Source organism: Prionailurus bengalensis, chromosome D3, assembly GCF_016509475.1.
Source record: "Prionailurus bengalensis isolate Pbe53 chromosome D3, Fcat_Pben_1.1_paternal_pri, whole genome shotgun sequence".
NCBI classification, from domain to species: domain Eukaryota; kingdom Metazoa; phylum Chordata; class Mammalia; order Carnivora; family Felidae; genus Prionailurus; species Prionailurus bengalensis.
In genome coordinates, this window is record NC_057356.1 from 26,479,895 (window position 1) to 26,493,307 (window position 13,413).

The 13,413-nt window shown below is 45.6% G+C and overlaps 1 protein-coding gene across 3 annotated transcripts in view; it reads right to left on the reverse strand.

Moving 5' to 3' along the window:
• Window positions 1-13,413, reverse strand: part of GRK3 (G protein-coupled receptor kinase 3) — a 126,331-nt gene that overhangs the window by 36,585 nt on the left and 76,333 nt on the right. For all 3 annotated transcript variants that reach the window (XM_043558071.1, XM_043558074.1, XM_043558073.1), the window contains 3 exons: window positions 10,487-10,538; window positions 8,368-8,459; window positions 3,935-4,034 (listed from right to left, as the gene is read on the reverse strand). In XM_043558071.1, the coding sequence (XP_043414006.1) occupies window positions 3,935-4,034; window positions 8,368-8,459; window positions 10,487-10,538 (244 nt within the window). The remainder of the gene's footprint in view (window positions 1-3,934; window positions 4,035-8,367; window positions 8,460-10,486; window positions 10,539-13,413) is intronic.

Consider the following 13,413-nt stretch of genomic DNA (forward strand, 5'->3'; position numbering starts at 1 on the left):
ACCTAGTTTGCCTTAAAACACCGTTGAGATGGTATTAGTGATTACTGATTTCAAGGCTGATTTTGCTTTAAACAGGCAAAATGAAAGTGCTTTCCTTTTTCTGTTAAAAGCCATGTGGCCTTCCTGGAGGTGGGGGGCACCTTCCCACTTGGAAGCCCTTAGGGAACCACCTTTTTAATAGCCTGCTGAAGATGGCTCATTCTGCTGCTTCCTGAACGGGGTTCCCCACACACTCTGGTTCCTGATCCCGATGAGCAATTCATCTGTAGAGCAGAGAGGCGGGTGGACCCAGAACTTAGTGAGGCCAGAGTCTTTCCCAGCTCCAGAGGGCATCTGTACTCACTCCACCAAGGGGACGGTGGACCCTGCGAAGGGGTATTTCTGAACACAATGGGATATGATCCTTCTAGTGGTAGCCCCGAGGAAATGCCAAAAGGCAAACAAAATAGGTTCACTTAAGATCGTATGTTATCAAGAAGGGACGTGAACTGTAGATTTAGCATCAGAGGCTTTCTGAACAGGAAGGGCTCTTTAAAAAAAAAAAAATCACCTGGTCCTGCGTGTTTATTTTTAAAATAAAGAAACTAAGGCCCTAAAAAGGGGAAATGACTTGCCTGAGGTCACAAAGAAATGTGGTAGCCAGCCAGGATTTCAACCCCCAGTCTCCTGACCCTCTCCAGGGTTCTATGTTACTTACACTGCTCACAAAGGCTGGGCTTCTGTGGCAAAGTCAAGTAAGAGCTCAGTTAAAGGGATGCGATTCAGTTTTCTGTATGCTGACTGCAATCCGTCACCTCTCAGGTGCTGGGCAGATACCACACCAGGTCTCGTGGGAAGCTCGAGATGCAAAGAACCAAATACCGACCAGTGTGAAAAAATGGCAGTTCGGCGATGGGGCTGATACAGTTGTGAACATCATTATGGTTAAGATGTTCTGCCTTGATTACAAATTAAAGGCACTAAGAACTAAAGGGCCTCGTAGAGGTAGACCCTCAGCAAGGAACTGTCTTCTTTGATTTCCTACCGGTACCGAGCAAAACAGCTTGTATTTTTGCAGGAACTCTGCAAAACTGTGATAAAATACAGCACGAAGTATTTCTTCAAGAAAATTCTCCACCTTGCAGTCAGGAGGAGTCTTCTGTTAACTTCCTGCTTAAAACACTTTGTCTCCAATTGCTAAAAGATTTTTTTTCCTTTTTTAAATCCTCAGTATTGGCCTAGAAAGCTCTTTACAGGCTGGCCTGGCCTGTCGGTCTCCCTCTCCACTCCAACTTCATGTGGGGCTATGCACGCACCACTCGAGACCCCAGCTCAGTTGACCTTCTCCAAAGTCTGCAAAGCCTCCTGAAGCGCCCAGGACCCAGACAAGCACTGACACCTCCTGTGACCTCTGAGGACTATCCCTTGTCGCCTCCTCCCTGCTAAGGGCCTCCTGAGCCCTTCTAGAGGTGTCCTGATTATTTATACATTTCTGAGATCATGCGAACACTACCACCTTCCCTCATTCTGTGTAGCTCTAAAAGAGCAGGGACCAAAGTCACAGTTTGGGACCCTCCATCCTGCAGGAGAATGCCTGGCATGATCTAGGCACGGAAACATGTTTCAAGGAATGAATGACACTTGGGAGGACACTATGTGACTGTTTAATGAAGGTGCTGACTGTTCTTTCTCAGCTGTGGACATTCTCACCTGTGGACATACTTATCCTAGTTCTTAATCCTAAAGATTAGCCTTTTACTACTCTAGAATCAAACTGGGAATGGTACTGCCACTGTCTCTTTGAAAGGTTGGGGGAAGAAACACTCAACTTGAAATTGGAAGGAAAAACAAGCAAACAAACAAAAAAAACCCTCCCAATAAAAGGAAAACTGTAATGAGGGACGGCAGTCCAGTCCACGCCAACAGGCTGATCTTAAGTGTAGCCTAGTGAGGTGATTTTAACTTAAAGATGATTAAAGAACCAGAAAAAGTGGCCTTTGATTAGCAAAAAAGGAAAAAATTCCAAATAGTGTTGCTACAGCACTTTTGGTTAAATTATGTATTGATAAGTAAAAAACATCAACCTCTAATTCCCAAAAAATGAAACCAAACAAAAAGGCTTGATACTTGAATTAAAAATATAAATAATTCTTTTAAATTAGCTCAAAGTAGTAGACCAATTTTTTATTTATTCCCGTAGAGGGTTAAGATGGGTGAAGAATGACCGATACATCTACATAACCATATTCCCCCTCGCCTGAAAAAAGTAACTATAAACATGCTATGTGAAAACTGTATGTATATTTCTTCAACACTCCCAACGTTTTCCCCACAGGCCTTCTCGAGAATAAACATGCAAGGTGTGGAGATGGCTCATGAAAAATTAATATTTTAATTACCACTTAAAATCTGCAGTAAGGGCACACCCATGTTTGAAATTTAAGGCGATGACATTTCCAATAGAAACTAGAAACCAATGCCATTCTTACTGATTCCAACAGTGTGTGAGCTGCTTAACTTCGGTTCCAAGTAGGTGCAAACGCGGTCACGCACCCAACACGACTCTTACTTGAAATGCTCAATGTCCAGATGTTAGGAGGCAGAGGCACATAGTTAGAGATTATTTATAGCCACAGTGTTCTTTTTTTATTATGGTTGAGCCAAATTATGAGAATCCTTTACTTCGGTAGCACATAACCTTTCTGAAACTGCTTCAAACGAACCCCAGGAAAACATAAACCACAATACATTAAATATAGGTGCTAACCAAAAAACACAGAGCTTAGAAGGTGATCGTAAGACAGGAACACTAGTCAGAGGGTCCATAGACTCTGGCTAAGGAAATTAACCCCTCCGGGTGTCGGGTTCCTTGCTTACTAGTCGAAAAGGGTTCTTTGATTCACCATTAAAGTCTGATTCCTTTATCCTTTAGGTGAGAATGAGCCTGTTTAGAAACCAGCTAGGCTATTGGGAGGCCACACCCTCCCCAATATATCTCACTGCATATAAACCTTCTTGGCTTGGCGATTAGCTTTAAATTCACAGGGGGAGGCACTCAGCATGCGTCTGGCCACTCCACCCTCATTTCCTGCCTTCCCTTGGAGACCCTGAGTCCCTGACCCCCTCTGCACGCTGGATGGCAGGCCCTCTGGCACACGCAGGACTGCCCAGGTTTCTGGGACACTGAGTTTTTCTGGGTGTCTTCATACCCATCTGTTCAAATACAGAAACGCCAAGGTTCATACCATTCACTGCAAAAACGGCCAGAATGGGATCCTGTTTTGCAAGAAGTCACGGGGCAGAAGTTTTTGACACTGGCTGAGCTAAAAATGCTAGGCTGATGGACAAATAAACTGTCCAACAGGTGGAAACACCGTTTTGGAAATGGAAATGACCGAAGTCCACGGCAGCAGGTGAAAAGCAGCAAGGGCCGCAAAGACAGAGCCACCTTGTCCTGATGGCACACAGCCCCAAGTGCAATTCGGACTTGAGTAACCCAAGATGCTTCCTCTCTATCTGTTTACAAAGGACAAGAGCGACTTTCCTTGTACTCCAGCTTCTCTGGGTCAGTCCTCCGTCACGCACTCAGTTCTTAACTAGACTCAAGTGATTTCGTTGCCGTTGCCGCGATTATTTCCTGCCATCTCGGCAACCACGTTCCGCAGAGAGGAAAGTCATAAAACAGCCACTAAAGGGAGACGTCGTGGGTGTGCATAATGATGGTTGCTAGCACTTTTCCAACTCCCAAATTAAACAGAGATAATATGCGGATTCTACACTATTTATATTAACTTAGTGCTGCTTTTCCCTGCTATAAACGCTCACTCGCCCGAAAACTGGCTGGCTGCATAATTTGCCAGGAAAGAATGCCTGCCTTTTAAATAAATTGTCTCGATATGGAAAACCGAGCAACCAGCAAAGACCAGAGCAAGCAGTGCTCCAAGGGAATACTCACCCCTGTGCTCACAAGAGACAACATAATCCTCTCATTTAAGGCTAATGTTTCTCCTTGTTTCATCTTGATCCTCTTCTTATCCAGGCATTTCATTGCGTACCTGGAAACATAAATGTTATTGAAAGAGCTGCGCTGGAAAGAATCCAAGCTGCTTTAAACGATCCATGTCATACTGGGGAAAGTTTCTAAAGACTCGGGAAGTGTTTGAAAGAAGCAAAATGGTACTTGCTGACTGTCATGCAAAAAAAAAAAAGAAAAAAATTATAAAAAATAAATATTTATAAAAAAATGTATTTTTTAAATTTTGCACACGTTAAGAAAACATTTCAACACGGAGCGTCCCTCCTCACTCCTTGGGTGGGGGCGGCACACAGTAAGCTCCTTTCCAAGAGGACCGTGTGGAGGAGAGGGGACAGTGACGTTATGGTGGAGAAGCCTGACAAACGCGACCTCAAGTAGGCGGTCAAGGTCAGCATCAACATTGAGGAGTCATGTTGACGACGGGCACCCATGATAGGACGCGATGAGAATGGTGTTCTGCCACTGGGGTCTTCCTTCCAAAAGCCCACAGCCCCAGTATAACCAGGAGGAAAGCATGTCTAAACTGGAAGACATCATACAAAACACCTGGCCACGGGTCCTCAAAGCAGCACAGCCCATCAGAAACAAGGAGAGTCCAAGAAACTACACAGTCTAAAGGAGCCTAAGGGGACGAGAGGACTTAAATGTAACATGGGATCTGGTTAACACAAAAGGCCATTGGGTAAAGAGTAAAGTAAAAAAGTAAAGGGGCACCTGGGTGGCTCAGACGGTTAAGCGTCCGACTTATGCTCACAGTTCGTGGGTTCGAGCCCCGCATCGGGCTCTTGTGCTGACAGCTCGGAGCCTGTTTCAGATTCTGTGTCTCCCTCTCTCTCTGCCCCTCCCCTGCTCATGCTCTCTCTCTGTCTCTCACAGATAAATGAACATTAAAAAAAAATTTTTTTTTAAGTAAAGTAAAAAAACCCCAAAAAAGTAGAAACTTCAGTGAATAATAATGTATATTAGTTCATTTGTTAGGACAAATGTTCCATAGTAACGTAAGACAGAGATACTGGGTATGTTTTTGAACCCTTTCTGTAAACCTAAAATTAGGTGTCAAAAATAAAATTTGAAATAAAAAGGTGTCAGGGGCGCCAGGGTGGCTCAGTCGGTTAAGCATCCATCGGCCTCTTGATTTTGGCTCAGGTCATGATCTTATGGTTTGTGAGATCAAGCCCTGCTTTGGGCTCCATGCTGGGTGCAGGGCCTGCTTGGGATTCTCGATCTCCCTCCCTCTCTGCTTCTCCCTCATGCACTTACTCTCTCTCAAAAACAAAATAAAATAAAATAAAATAAAATAAAATAAAATAAAATAAAATAAATAAAATAAAATAAATAAAATAAAATAAAATGTTTCTTTAAAAATTTTTAAATCAAAATAAAGCTTTAAAAATTAAGCAGTAATTAAGATATTAATACCATTACACAAATAGAAGTTCCAGTTAAATGAGAACCTGAAGTAGACGGATGTGAATAAATTTGGTGAAAATAAAACTTTGGACATATTGTTGCTGTTTAGTTGCTACTGTGTGTTGCAGTAGTATGCGTAATATTTAGCTTTTAGGAACTGTGATTTCAGCAGTGGTCAAGATTTTGCAAGAGTGCAGAGGGCAAGACTCAAACACTGGCAACCAACAAAATGAAAAGGGACTGCCCATGCTCAAAAAGGCACGTTCTAAATAGCTGTTTGATTGGTTTGTTTTTAGTTTTTTAAAGTAATCTCTGCAGCCAGCGTGGGGCTCGAATGGACCACCTGGAGATCAAGAGTCACATGCTCCACTCACTGAGCCCGCCAGGCAGCCCTGATTTGTTTTTAATCTGGATATTGAAGTTATCGTATTTTCAAATAATAAAAAGAATCCGTAAGACTTTCATATAAAAGTTGGTGGAGAAGAAAGAGCTGACAACTTAAGCTTTTTGAAGCCTTGGAACAAACTTCTTTTAAGGTAATGCAGACATGCTATTTGGCATTGTCTATAATCGCAGGTTAAAGAAAGAAGGATGATTTGTCAGCAGCACAGCAGAAAGCTGAAAGGACATTTTCACAGGGGCCTCAGAGGCTTCAGAACTCAGTGTGTGACTATAAGTCCCACTTTACAAGGCCCCGGCACACAATGTGGATGTTTGTCTGGCTGTGACGGGACACAGAAAATCCACTTGTTTCTAACCGATCATAACTCACAATGTTATGACTTAGCAAAAGAGAGAGGGATGTTCAAATTTGATATTTGCTTTTCTTTTTAGAGAGAGAGAGAGAGAGTGCGTGCACAGGAGCAGCATAGAGCGGGTGGTGGGGAAAGAGAGAAAGTGGTTGAGAATGTCAAGCAGGTTCCACGTCCCGCCCGGAGCCTGACATGGAGCTCGATCCCACAACTCTGGGATTGTGACCTGAGCCGAAATCAAGAGGCAATGCTCCACCGACCGAGCTACCCAGCCGCCCCCAAATTTGGTAATTTTATCGACTCTCCCAGGAGCTCTTTATAACAAATCCACTGATGGAGACGTTAATTTGCTTAGTTAAGGGATTACACATGAGAACATATGAAGTAACGTCTTCTTCATTCAAGTTCTATGATGAATTTTCAAACTGTGTCCTACTGCTTCTATCACTAGCCCCTACCAGGCTGGCGTTTGGAAGAACGTTCAAACTGCAGACCAGAGAAGCTGGCACACATGGGCCTTGAGCCCCTGGGTTAAGCCAGTTGGCTGCCACTGGCTTCTGAGCGAGGTGGGTGGCAGTTCACAGATGGGCTCCAGGATCCACAGGGACTGAGCCTGGCAGCTTCCTAGCTGTGGGACTCCCCGGTAAGTGTCTACCCTTGTTCTAGAAAGTGGAAGACAGTTTTCCAGACACAGAGAATTGCGTGAAATAACCAACGTAATGCAGGGACACACGGTGACATTATTGACTTGCACATCATGTGGCAGATTAGCAGATCTCCCAAACACCTGGGCCGTGAGGAAGGAAAGCGAACACATTTGGTGAAGCGGAGTAAGCGCCAAAGGAAGAGCGACACTTAGCGTCAAAGTCCACCGCGGGAGTACAGAATCGGGACGAGAGACGGGGCCGCAGAGGACTGTTCGCTAATACGGACTATGGAACAGGCAGTTATCTGCAGGCTTTACGATGTACCATCCCGTTCAATTCTCACAACCGGGAAGTATTTTCCCCACCCTACAGACTTGGGTGCAGAGGCCGAGAGAAGGCACAAACCTCGTGCCGGCCGGAAAGCGGAAGCCGGGTCTGACCCGGCCATGGGACGCCAGGGCCCCCACTCTGGATCACCAGGCCATCCTGTCTCAGCAGGGCACCAGACTTCAGAGGCCCGAGTGCCAGACACTGGGTTCATCCCACGCAGGGCCCCAAAACAGGAAGACCAGTGGGTGTAAGTTAGTGAAGGTGAATTCCAGCCCCCACCTACTAAAGATCGTGCCAGTTACTGGACCTGTCTGAAACTAAGAGGGCCACCTGGCCAGGCCGTCAGTGCCCAATCACGGGGAGGACCCGAGCAGAAGCTGAGTGATGACCCGGTGGTGGGGGGAGAAGGACACTGAATTCGCTGACCCCAATTACTCCTCTCACACCAACTCAGACCAAGCCGCACAGACTATTCCACTTTGCTGTTATTCTAAAAGGCCTGTCACTCGATCAAACTGGTGGTTCTGGGCCTATCAAACTGTATTTTCCCACTGTCTTTTGCTTTTGGATATATGCTCACGTAAACAAACTGCTTCTAAAAACTAGCCCCCCCCCCCCCCAACACCCGCACCACTTAAGAACTCCACCATTCACTTTCCGGAAGAGCCTCACACCCGGCACACGTGCATGTTAACTGCCTCACAGCAACCACCTGTACGATCAGCGGCCGACGCAGTCATGGAGACCCATGATCATGGCCCTCCTAGGAGGGCATCCTGTTCGCCAGGGCTCGAGCTACCCAACTACGGGAACCGACATCTCCTGGGATGTTACCACCGAAAAGCGTATGTGCTAAATCACGGGGGGTCACTGTCTAGAAGAAAAGTTCTCTCCTCTGCAAAGCAGAGAATTCTTTGCAACCGGATTGGCCCGGGAGGCGGCACAGAACGCCCCTTCTTGGTCACTTCTAGGTCCCAGACTGCTTCACCCACGGCCTGAGTGATAGGGGCTCATGACACATAGTCACTGGCTAACTTCCCATTTCACCCTACGTGATGGAAGTTCCAGCCAACTGTTCCCATTTCCGATGCCTCACAAAAAACAGCCCTTTTCTTTCTGAGGTTAAGTTACTTCAGGAGTGAGATCGGGGGCCTCCACAAATCTATGCAGGTGTTTTCTTTTGACGCAAGCACAGAACCCATAGAAAGCTTACATTTTTCCAGTGTCTGCTTTCCTGCAACCATACACTTCACCAAATCCTCCTCGTCCAATGATTCTATGCACGCTGAAATCATTCATGGTCAACTGTGAATTCAAAACACGATACGAAAACACAGAACTGCATTAAAATCATGCTGTTATTTTCATGCAACACACAGTTACCAAAAGAGCAATTCTGACAGCGGGATCCGCCCTTTCTGCGACTGATTCCCCGGACTGCAAGACGAGATGGGCAAGGCTGCAAGACGTTCTAGAACCCCCATGTGCTCCACCCTCAAAGCGCACAAAAGGGAGGCGAGTGGGACGAGGACAGAGTGGGAGCCGAGTCAGATTGTTTTTCCGCTCTCCTGCGTTTTAGGTCGTAAGCCGTATGCCCCGAAGACAGGGGAGTGTGAAATTTCTAGTCCAAATGAAAAGCCACCTCAGCTACTCTGAAGCCGGAAGTGTGGGAACAGCTCAGCAATTCCAGGAACTGTCATGGTAAAAAAAAATAAGTCTACATCGAGGGCATCTATGTTTTCCTAATAGCGGGCCATATGATGAGAAAACTCGGCGGGTGCCGGCCATGTGAATTTTTTATCGGTAACGTCAGGGAATCGCTAGGACTCATGCTGGGCATGTGAGCATGAAACAAGACCCGAAGTAGGAGGAAAGTGTATAAAGAGGCTTCATTCATAAGCCCTTTCCTTGTGTCAGGATCTCAGCAATGCCCCACCTCCCAAGTAGCTTTAACAGTCTTCAATGGTACAAAGGCAGACAGTGAGCCCGATGTCTAAAGGGGCAGTCGGAAAAGAGCAAACACCTTAGTAGCTTATGCATGCTGGCAAGTTAAGGGTCAGGTTCCTGAAGGGTTCCCCCCACACAGCCCTTGAAACACATTTGCAGCCACAGCTAACTGGGCCCACAGGCCTCACATCTGATGCTCAGGGGACAGACAGCAGGACATGAGCACCCGGGGTCTGCTGAAGGAGCAGAAGCGTGAGAAAGCTCTATGGCAAATACAGAGGATATTTTTGAAAAATGTGTGATTTCCCTCTTGTTTCTACAATCCTGCCAGGAACTGTGAAAGAAAGGGGAAGTTTAAAAAAAAAAAAAAAAAAAGAAGAAGAATTAAAAAAAAAAAAAAACCACACACACACACACACACACACACACACACACACACAACTGCTTCTCCCAATGGTATCCTCAAGTTAAAAAAAAAAATCCAGTTGATGATTTCTTTTTCTTACAAATGGACACGAAGGGGAAGGTAAAAGATGCTGTATCGAGAAACGAGGGTATGGGGCACCTGGGTGGCTCAGCTGATTTAGCGTCTGACTATGGCTCAGGTCACGATCTTCGGGTTTGTGAGTTCAAGCCCCGCGTCAGGCTCTGTGCTGACGGCTCGGAGTCTGGAGCCTGCTTCGGATTCTGTGTCTGCCTTTCTCTCTGTCCCTCCCCCGCTCGCGCTCTCTTTCTCAAAAACTAAATAAATAATAAATAAACAAACATTAAAAAAATTAAAAAAAAAAAAGGAGGGTTCTAAAAGTGAAGCAGGGGGCATGCCCCAGAACTTGAGGTTGAAAGCTGGAAGCAGATGAGCCTTTCGGGAAATGTGTGTTAGAAAGTAGCCGGTTTCTGAGGGCTGCTTTTCTCACTCTCAAAAATATTTTAAAAAAATAATAAATTTTAAAAAAAGGAGTTGAAACCTTGGGCTAATAAGAGATGCCATCATTCTTATGACAAGATTAGACCTAATAATAAGAAAGAGAAGAGAGTCTTTACCAGGATGCCGAAAGACAAGAGCATGTGGGAAGCACATTCTGTAGGAGACTTGTATTTTTTACTACTATTTCTGTGGGTCAGTCACTGCTTAAAATACCCTTTCTTAACTAAATAAACACATCCTTATATGAATGGGAAAAAAGAGAATTAAACCTCGAACTGTTTACGAAACCGGGTACGGGGGGATGAATTCTTCTTACGTTAAAGCTGTAAGGGAGACATCTGTTAGTGGCGCATTACCCGTGGGAGTGTGCTCCGGGATAAAGTATTTTCTCACGAAGTTAAGCCAGAGGAAGTTTTTATTTAAAAAAAAAAGGGGGGGTGAGAATTAAGAGGATACTCACATGGATGTTTAATTCTACGTTTTTCCACTGGCAAAATCGGGTGAACTTGTCACTAAAAAAAGAATATAATAATGGTCACTGAAGAGTCACGTGTCACAGGAGTCGGGTTGACCGGGCAATGTTAACAGACAACCTCGGACGGAACACCTGTGTTGCTTCTTGACCAGAGGCATGTTTTCTTCAACATGTTTCTCGCAAAGCATTCCCCAGGATTTGCGGCTTTATTTTACGATTCAGGTGAAAGACAGCGTGTTCCCCTTAAACTGTGGTTACTGCGTCTCTATCTGAATTGGCACCGTCCAAGAGAAGGCCTAATGTGAGCCACGCTGGTAGTTTAATCTGAATACTGTTACTTTCCTGAACCCCAGTACAGCAAAAAAACTATCATTTCAACACGTAATTGGTATAAAATTAGTAGCGAGGCATTCTACAACCTAGTTCCTACATTTGGTTTTGAAACTTAAGTGTGTATTTTGCACTTGGAGCCCATCTTCATTCACACTCGTCACACCGGTCATTTCAAGTGCTCAGGAGTCACACGTGGCTAGTGGCTACCATACCGGACCATGCCGCTCTAAGCGACAAGAAAATTAGTATTTGTAAAGAATTCTAAGAACAGCAGACACCCCATGGGGCTTTTCATGTGCAAGGCCCTGGTCGATGAAGATGCCCATTCCGCAGCAGAGGAGACCCAGGCGTGGCCAAGGTCACACAGTGAGAGGAGTGGTGGGGCCAGACCTGAACCCAGACCCAGCACTGTTGCTCCAAGACACAAATGCTGTAGGAGAAAAAGCCCCTGAGGCTAGAATCGCAAGATGTGCCAAGTCCTACTGAGCCGATTTGCTCCCACAATTTACTCAACTGCGTGAATAGATTTTTCTTCTAGGAAGTAAGAAAAATACCTATCCCCACACCTATTTTAATACAGACATGATTTTCATTAATCAATGAGCAACACCGTCTAAGGGGTGTGTTTTAAAACATTTTTTCAAAAGAATTGCGTTCTTGATTGAAAGCTCCTCAAAGGCAAAGAATATTCTTGGTGACTGCTGGATTTCACATAGCCCCTGGCACAATTCCTTACACAGGCACAGTATCCAGGGTTCTTTGAATGCATGAATGAATGAATGAATGAATGAGACAGAGAGAGAAAGGGAGAGGTGGGGGGAGGGAGAGAGTACTTATGAAATGCACGGTACAGGAATTATCAGCACTGTAACAGAATGCCTTAAGGCATCTAAATATCCCAGTTTCCTGGGGGTTTCATTTAATATGCCTTCTTAGGATCTTTTAAAAATATTGCTGAGGCTAATATAATCACGTTGAAAATCAAAAGCAGAAGAACTCTTTACAATTCTGAGGCATCTTTTGTCAATGAATCTAAAATGAAGCTTACAGAGTGTTTCACTGATCTCCCTATCATCTCTGTGGGGTTAGTCAAATTATATTTGGAGAGTTTCTGAAAGTTATTTCAAACGTTTTGGTTTTTTTAAGGCATGATGAGTCCAACCAGCAAACACACACTGGAGTGCTCTCTATGCTTACACCATGGCCGTGCCTTTGAAATTCACTTGGTGTGTTGGCCCAGCTCCTACTCCCTTCCCTCATGGATTCTCGAGCTCAGAGCTGGCAACAGGGGCTGGTGATCTGGAGATTTACAAAATTTACAAGATTTACAAACTTGCGAACTAGCTGGGGAAGATTAACAACCTGGGAGAGAACCATCCTTCTGACCAAGAGAAGAGGGAACCAAATCCCAACACATACCCTGCCCTAAAAGAACACACCCCCCCCCAAAAAAAGGAACACCCTCAAACTCACATTTTGCCCTTGAGGTATGGGTTTGCTGTAACAAGCTCTTCTTTAGGAAGTACAGATAGCCCCCAGGGTGTCCGGGGTCAGTCATGTGCCCATGGAGGTTCTCTGAGTGCTATTTTTGGTCAATACCTAAAGCTGGAATTGGGCACTTCCTGACAGAAGAGGAACTAGGGCTGAGGACAGAGCAGGGCCTGGGCAACAGAGGGCTCCTGACAGCCAGCGCCCTTGCAGATGACATATGGCCACCCCAGAGGGAAGAGCAGAGGTTAAAGATACAAAAACAACCGGGGTGCAGTGCGGGCAGGGTGTAGGGTAAGCATTTTTAACCCCAATCTGTGACTCGGGCTTAAGACTGCTGGGAAATTGAAGTTCACTGCCTGACGGAAGCTCACATCCCAGAGTCAGCCCCGCCTGGAACTTAGCCCCGGGGCCCTGCCTGCTTCTAGTGAAGGCACAGACCGGCCAAGGCACTGCTGAAGATTTCCTCATTATTACCAGGCTGCAGTGCAGGCCCTTGAGAGACCGCCTTCACCGTGAGACCCTGGGGGAGTGTGGCCAGTCCCGCCGAGGCCGAAGGCTACAACGTTCTATTTATGGAGTGCCCACGCTTTTCAAAACCCAAACACGAAACTCTAGGTCTGACAACGGAGTTTTTAAATTCTCATTTGAGACTGTGGTCACAGAAAAAGAACCCAGGACAGTGTAAAAATGAAGAAATTCGCTTTTAAAAAGCATTTACATGATACGGTGAATAGTTTCAGAAAAGATGATTTCAGAAAATCCAGTACACGTGCTGGCCTAAAGCGCAAACAGCTGGTGTGTGTGTGTGTGCGTGTGTGTGCGCGCGCGCGTGCGCACGTGTGTGTAAATGCAAACAGCTGGTGTGTGTGGGGGGCACTAAGAGCCAAAGGCTTGACCAGCGGGGAGAAAAGTGACAGGCAGGCTGGCCTGGTGGCTCATGAAAGAACCTAACAGCAAAGAGCTACAGGACGCCCCCCCTCCAAGTTTTATGCCCATCCCTGTTTTTCCCCTCTGCCCCAATGATCACGTAAAAGCTCTCAGCTGACCCAAGAGTTGGACAGGTCAGATTTTCGAACCAACGGAGATGG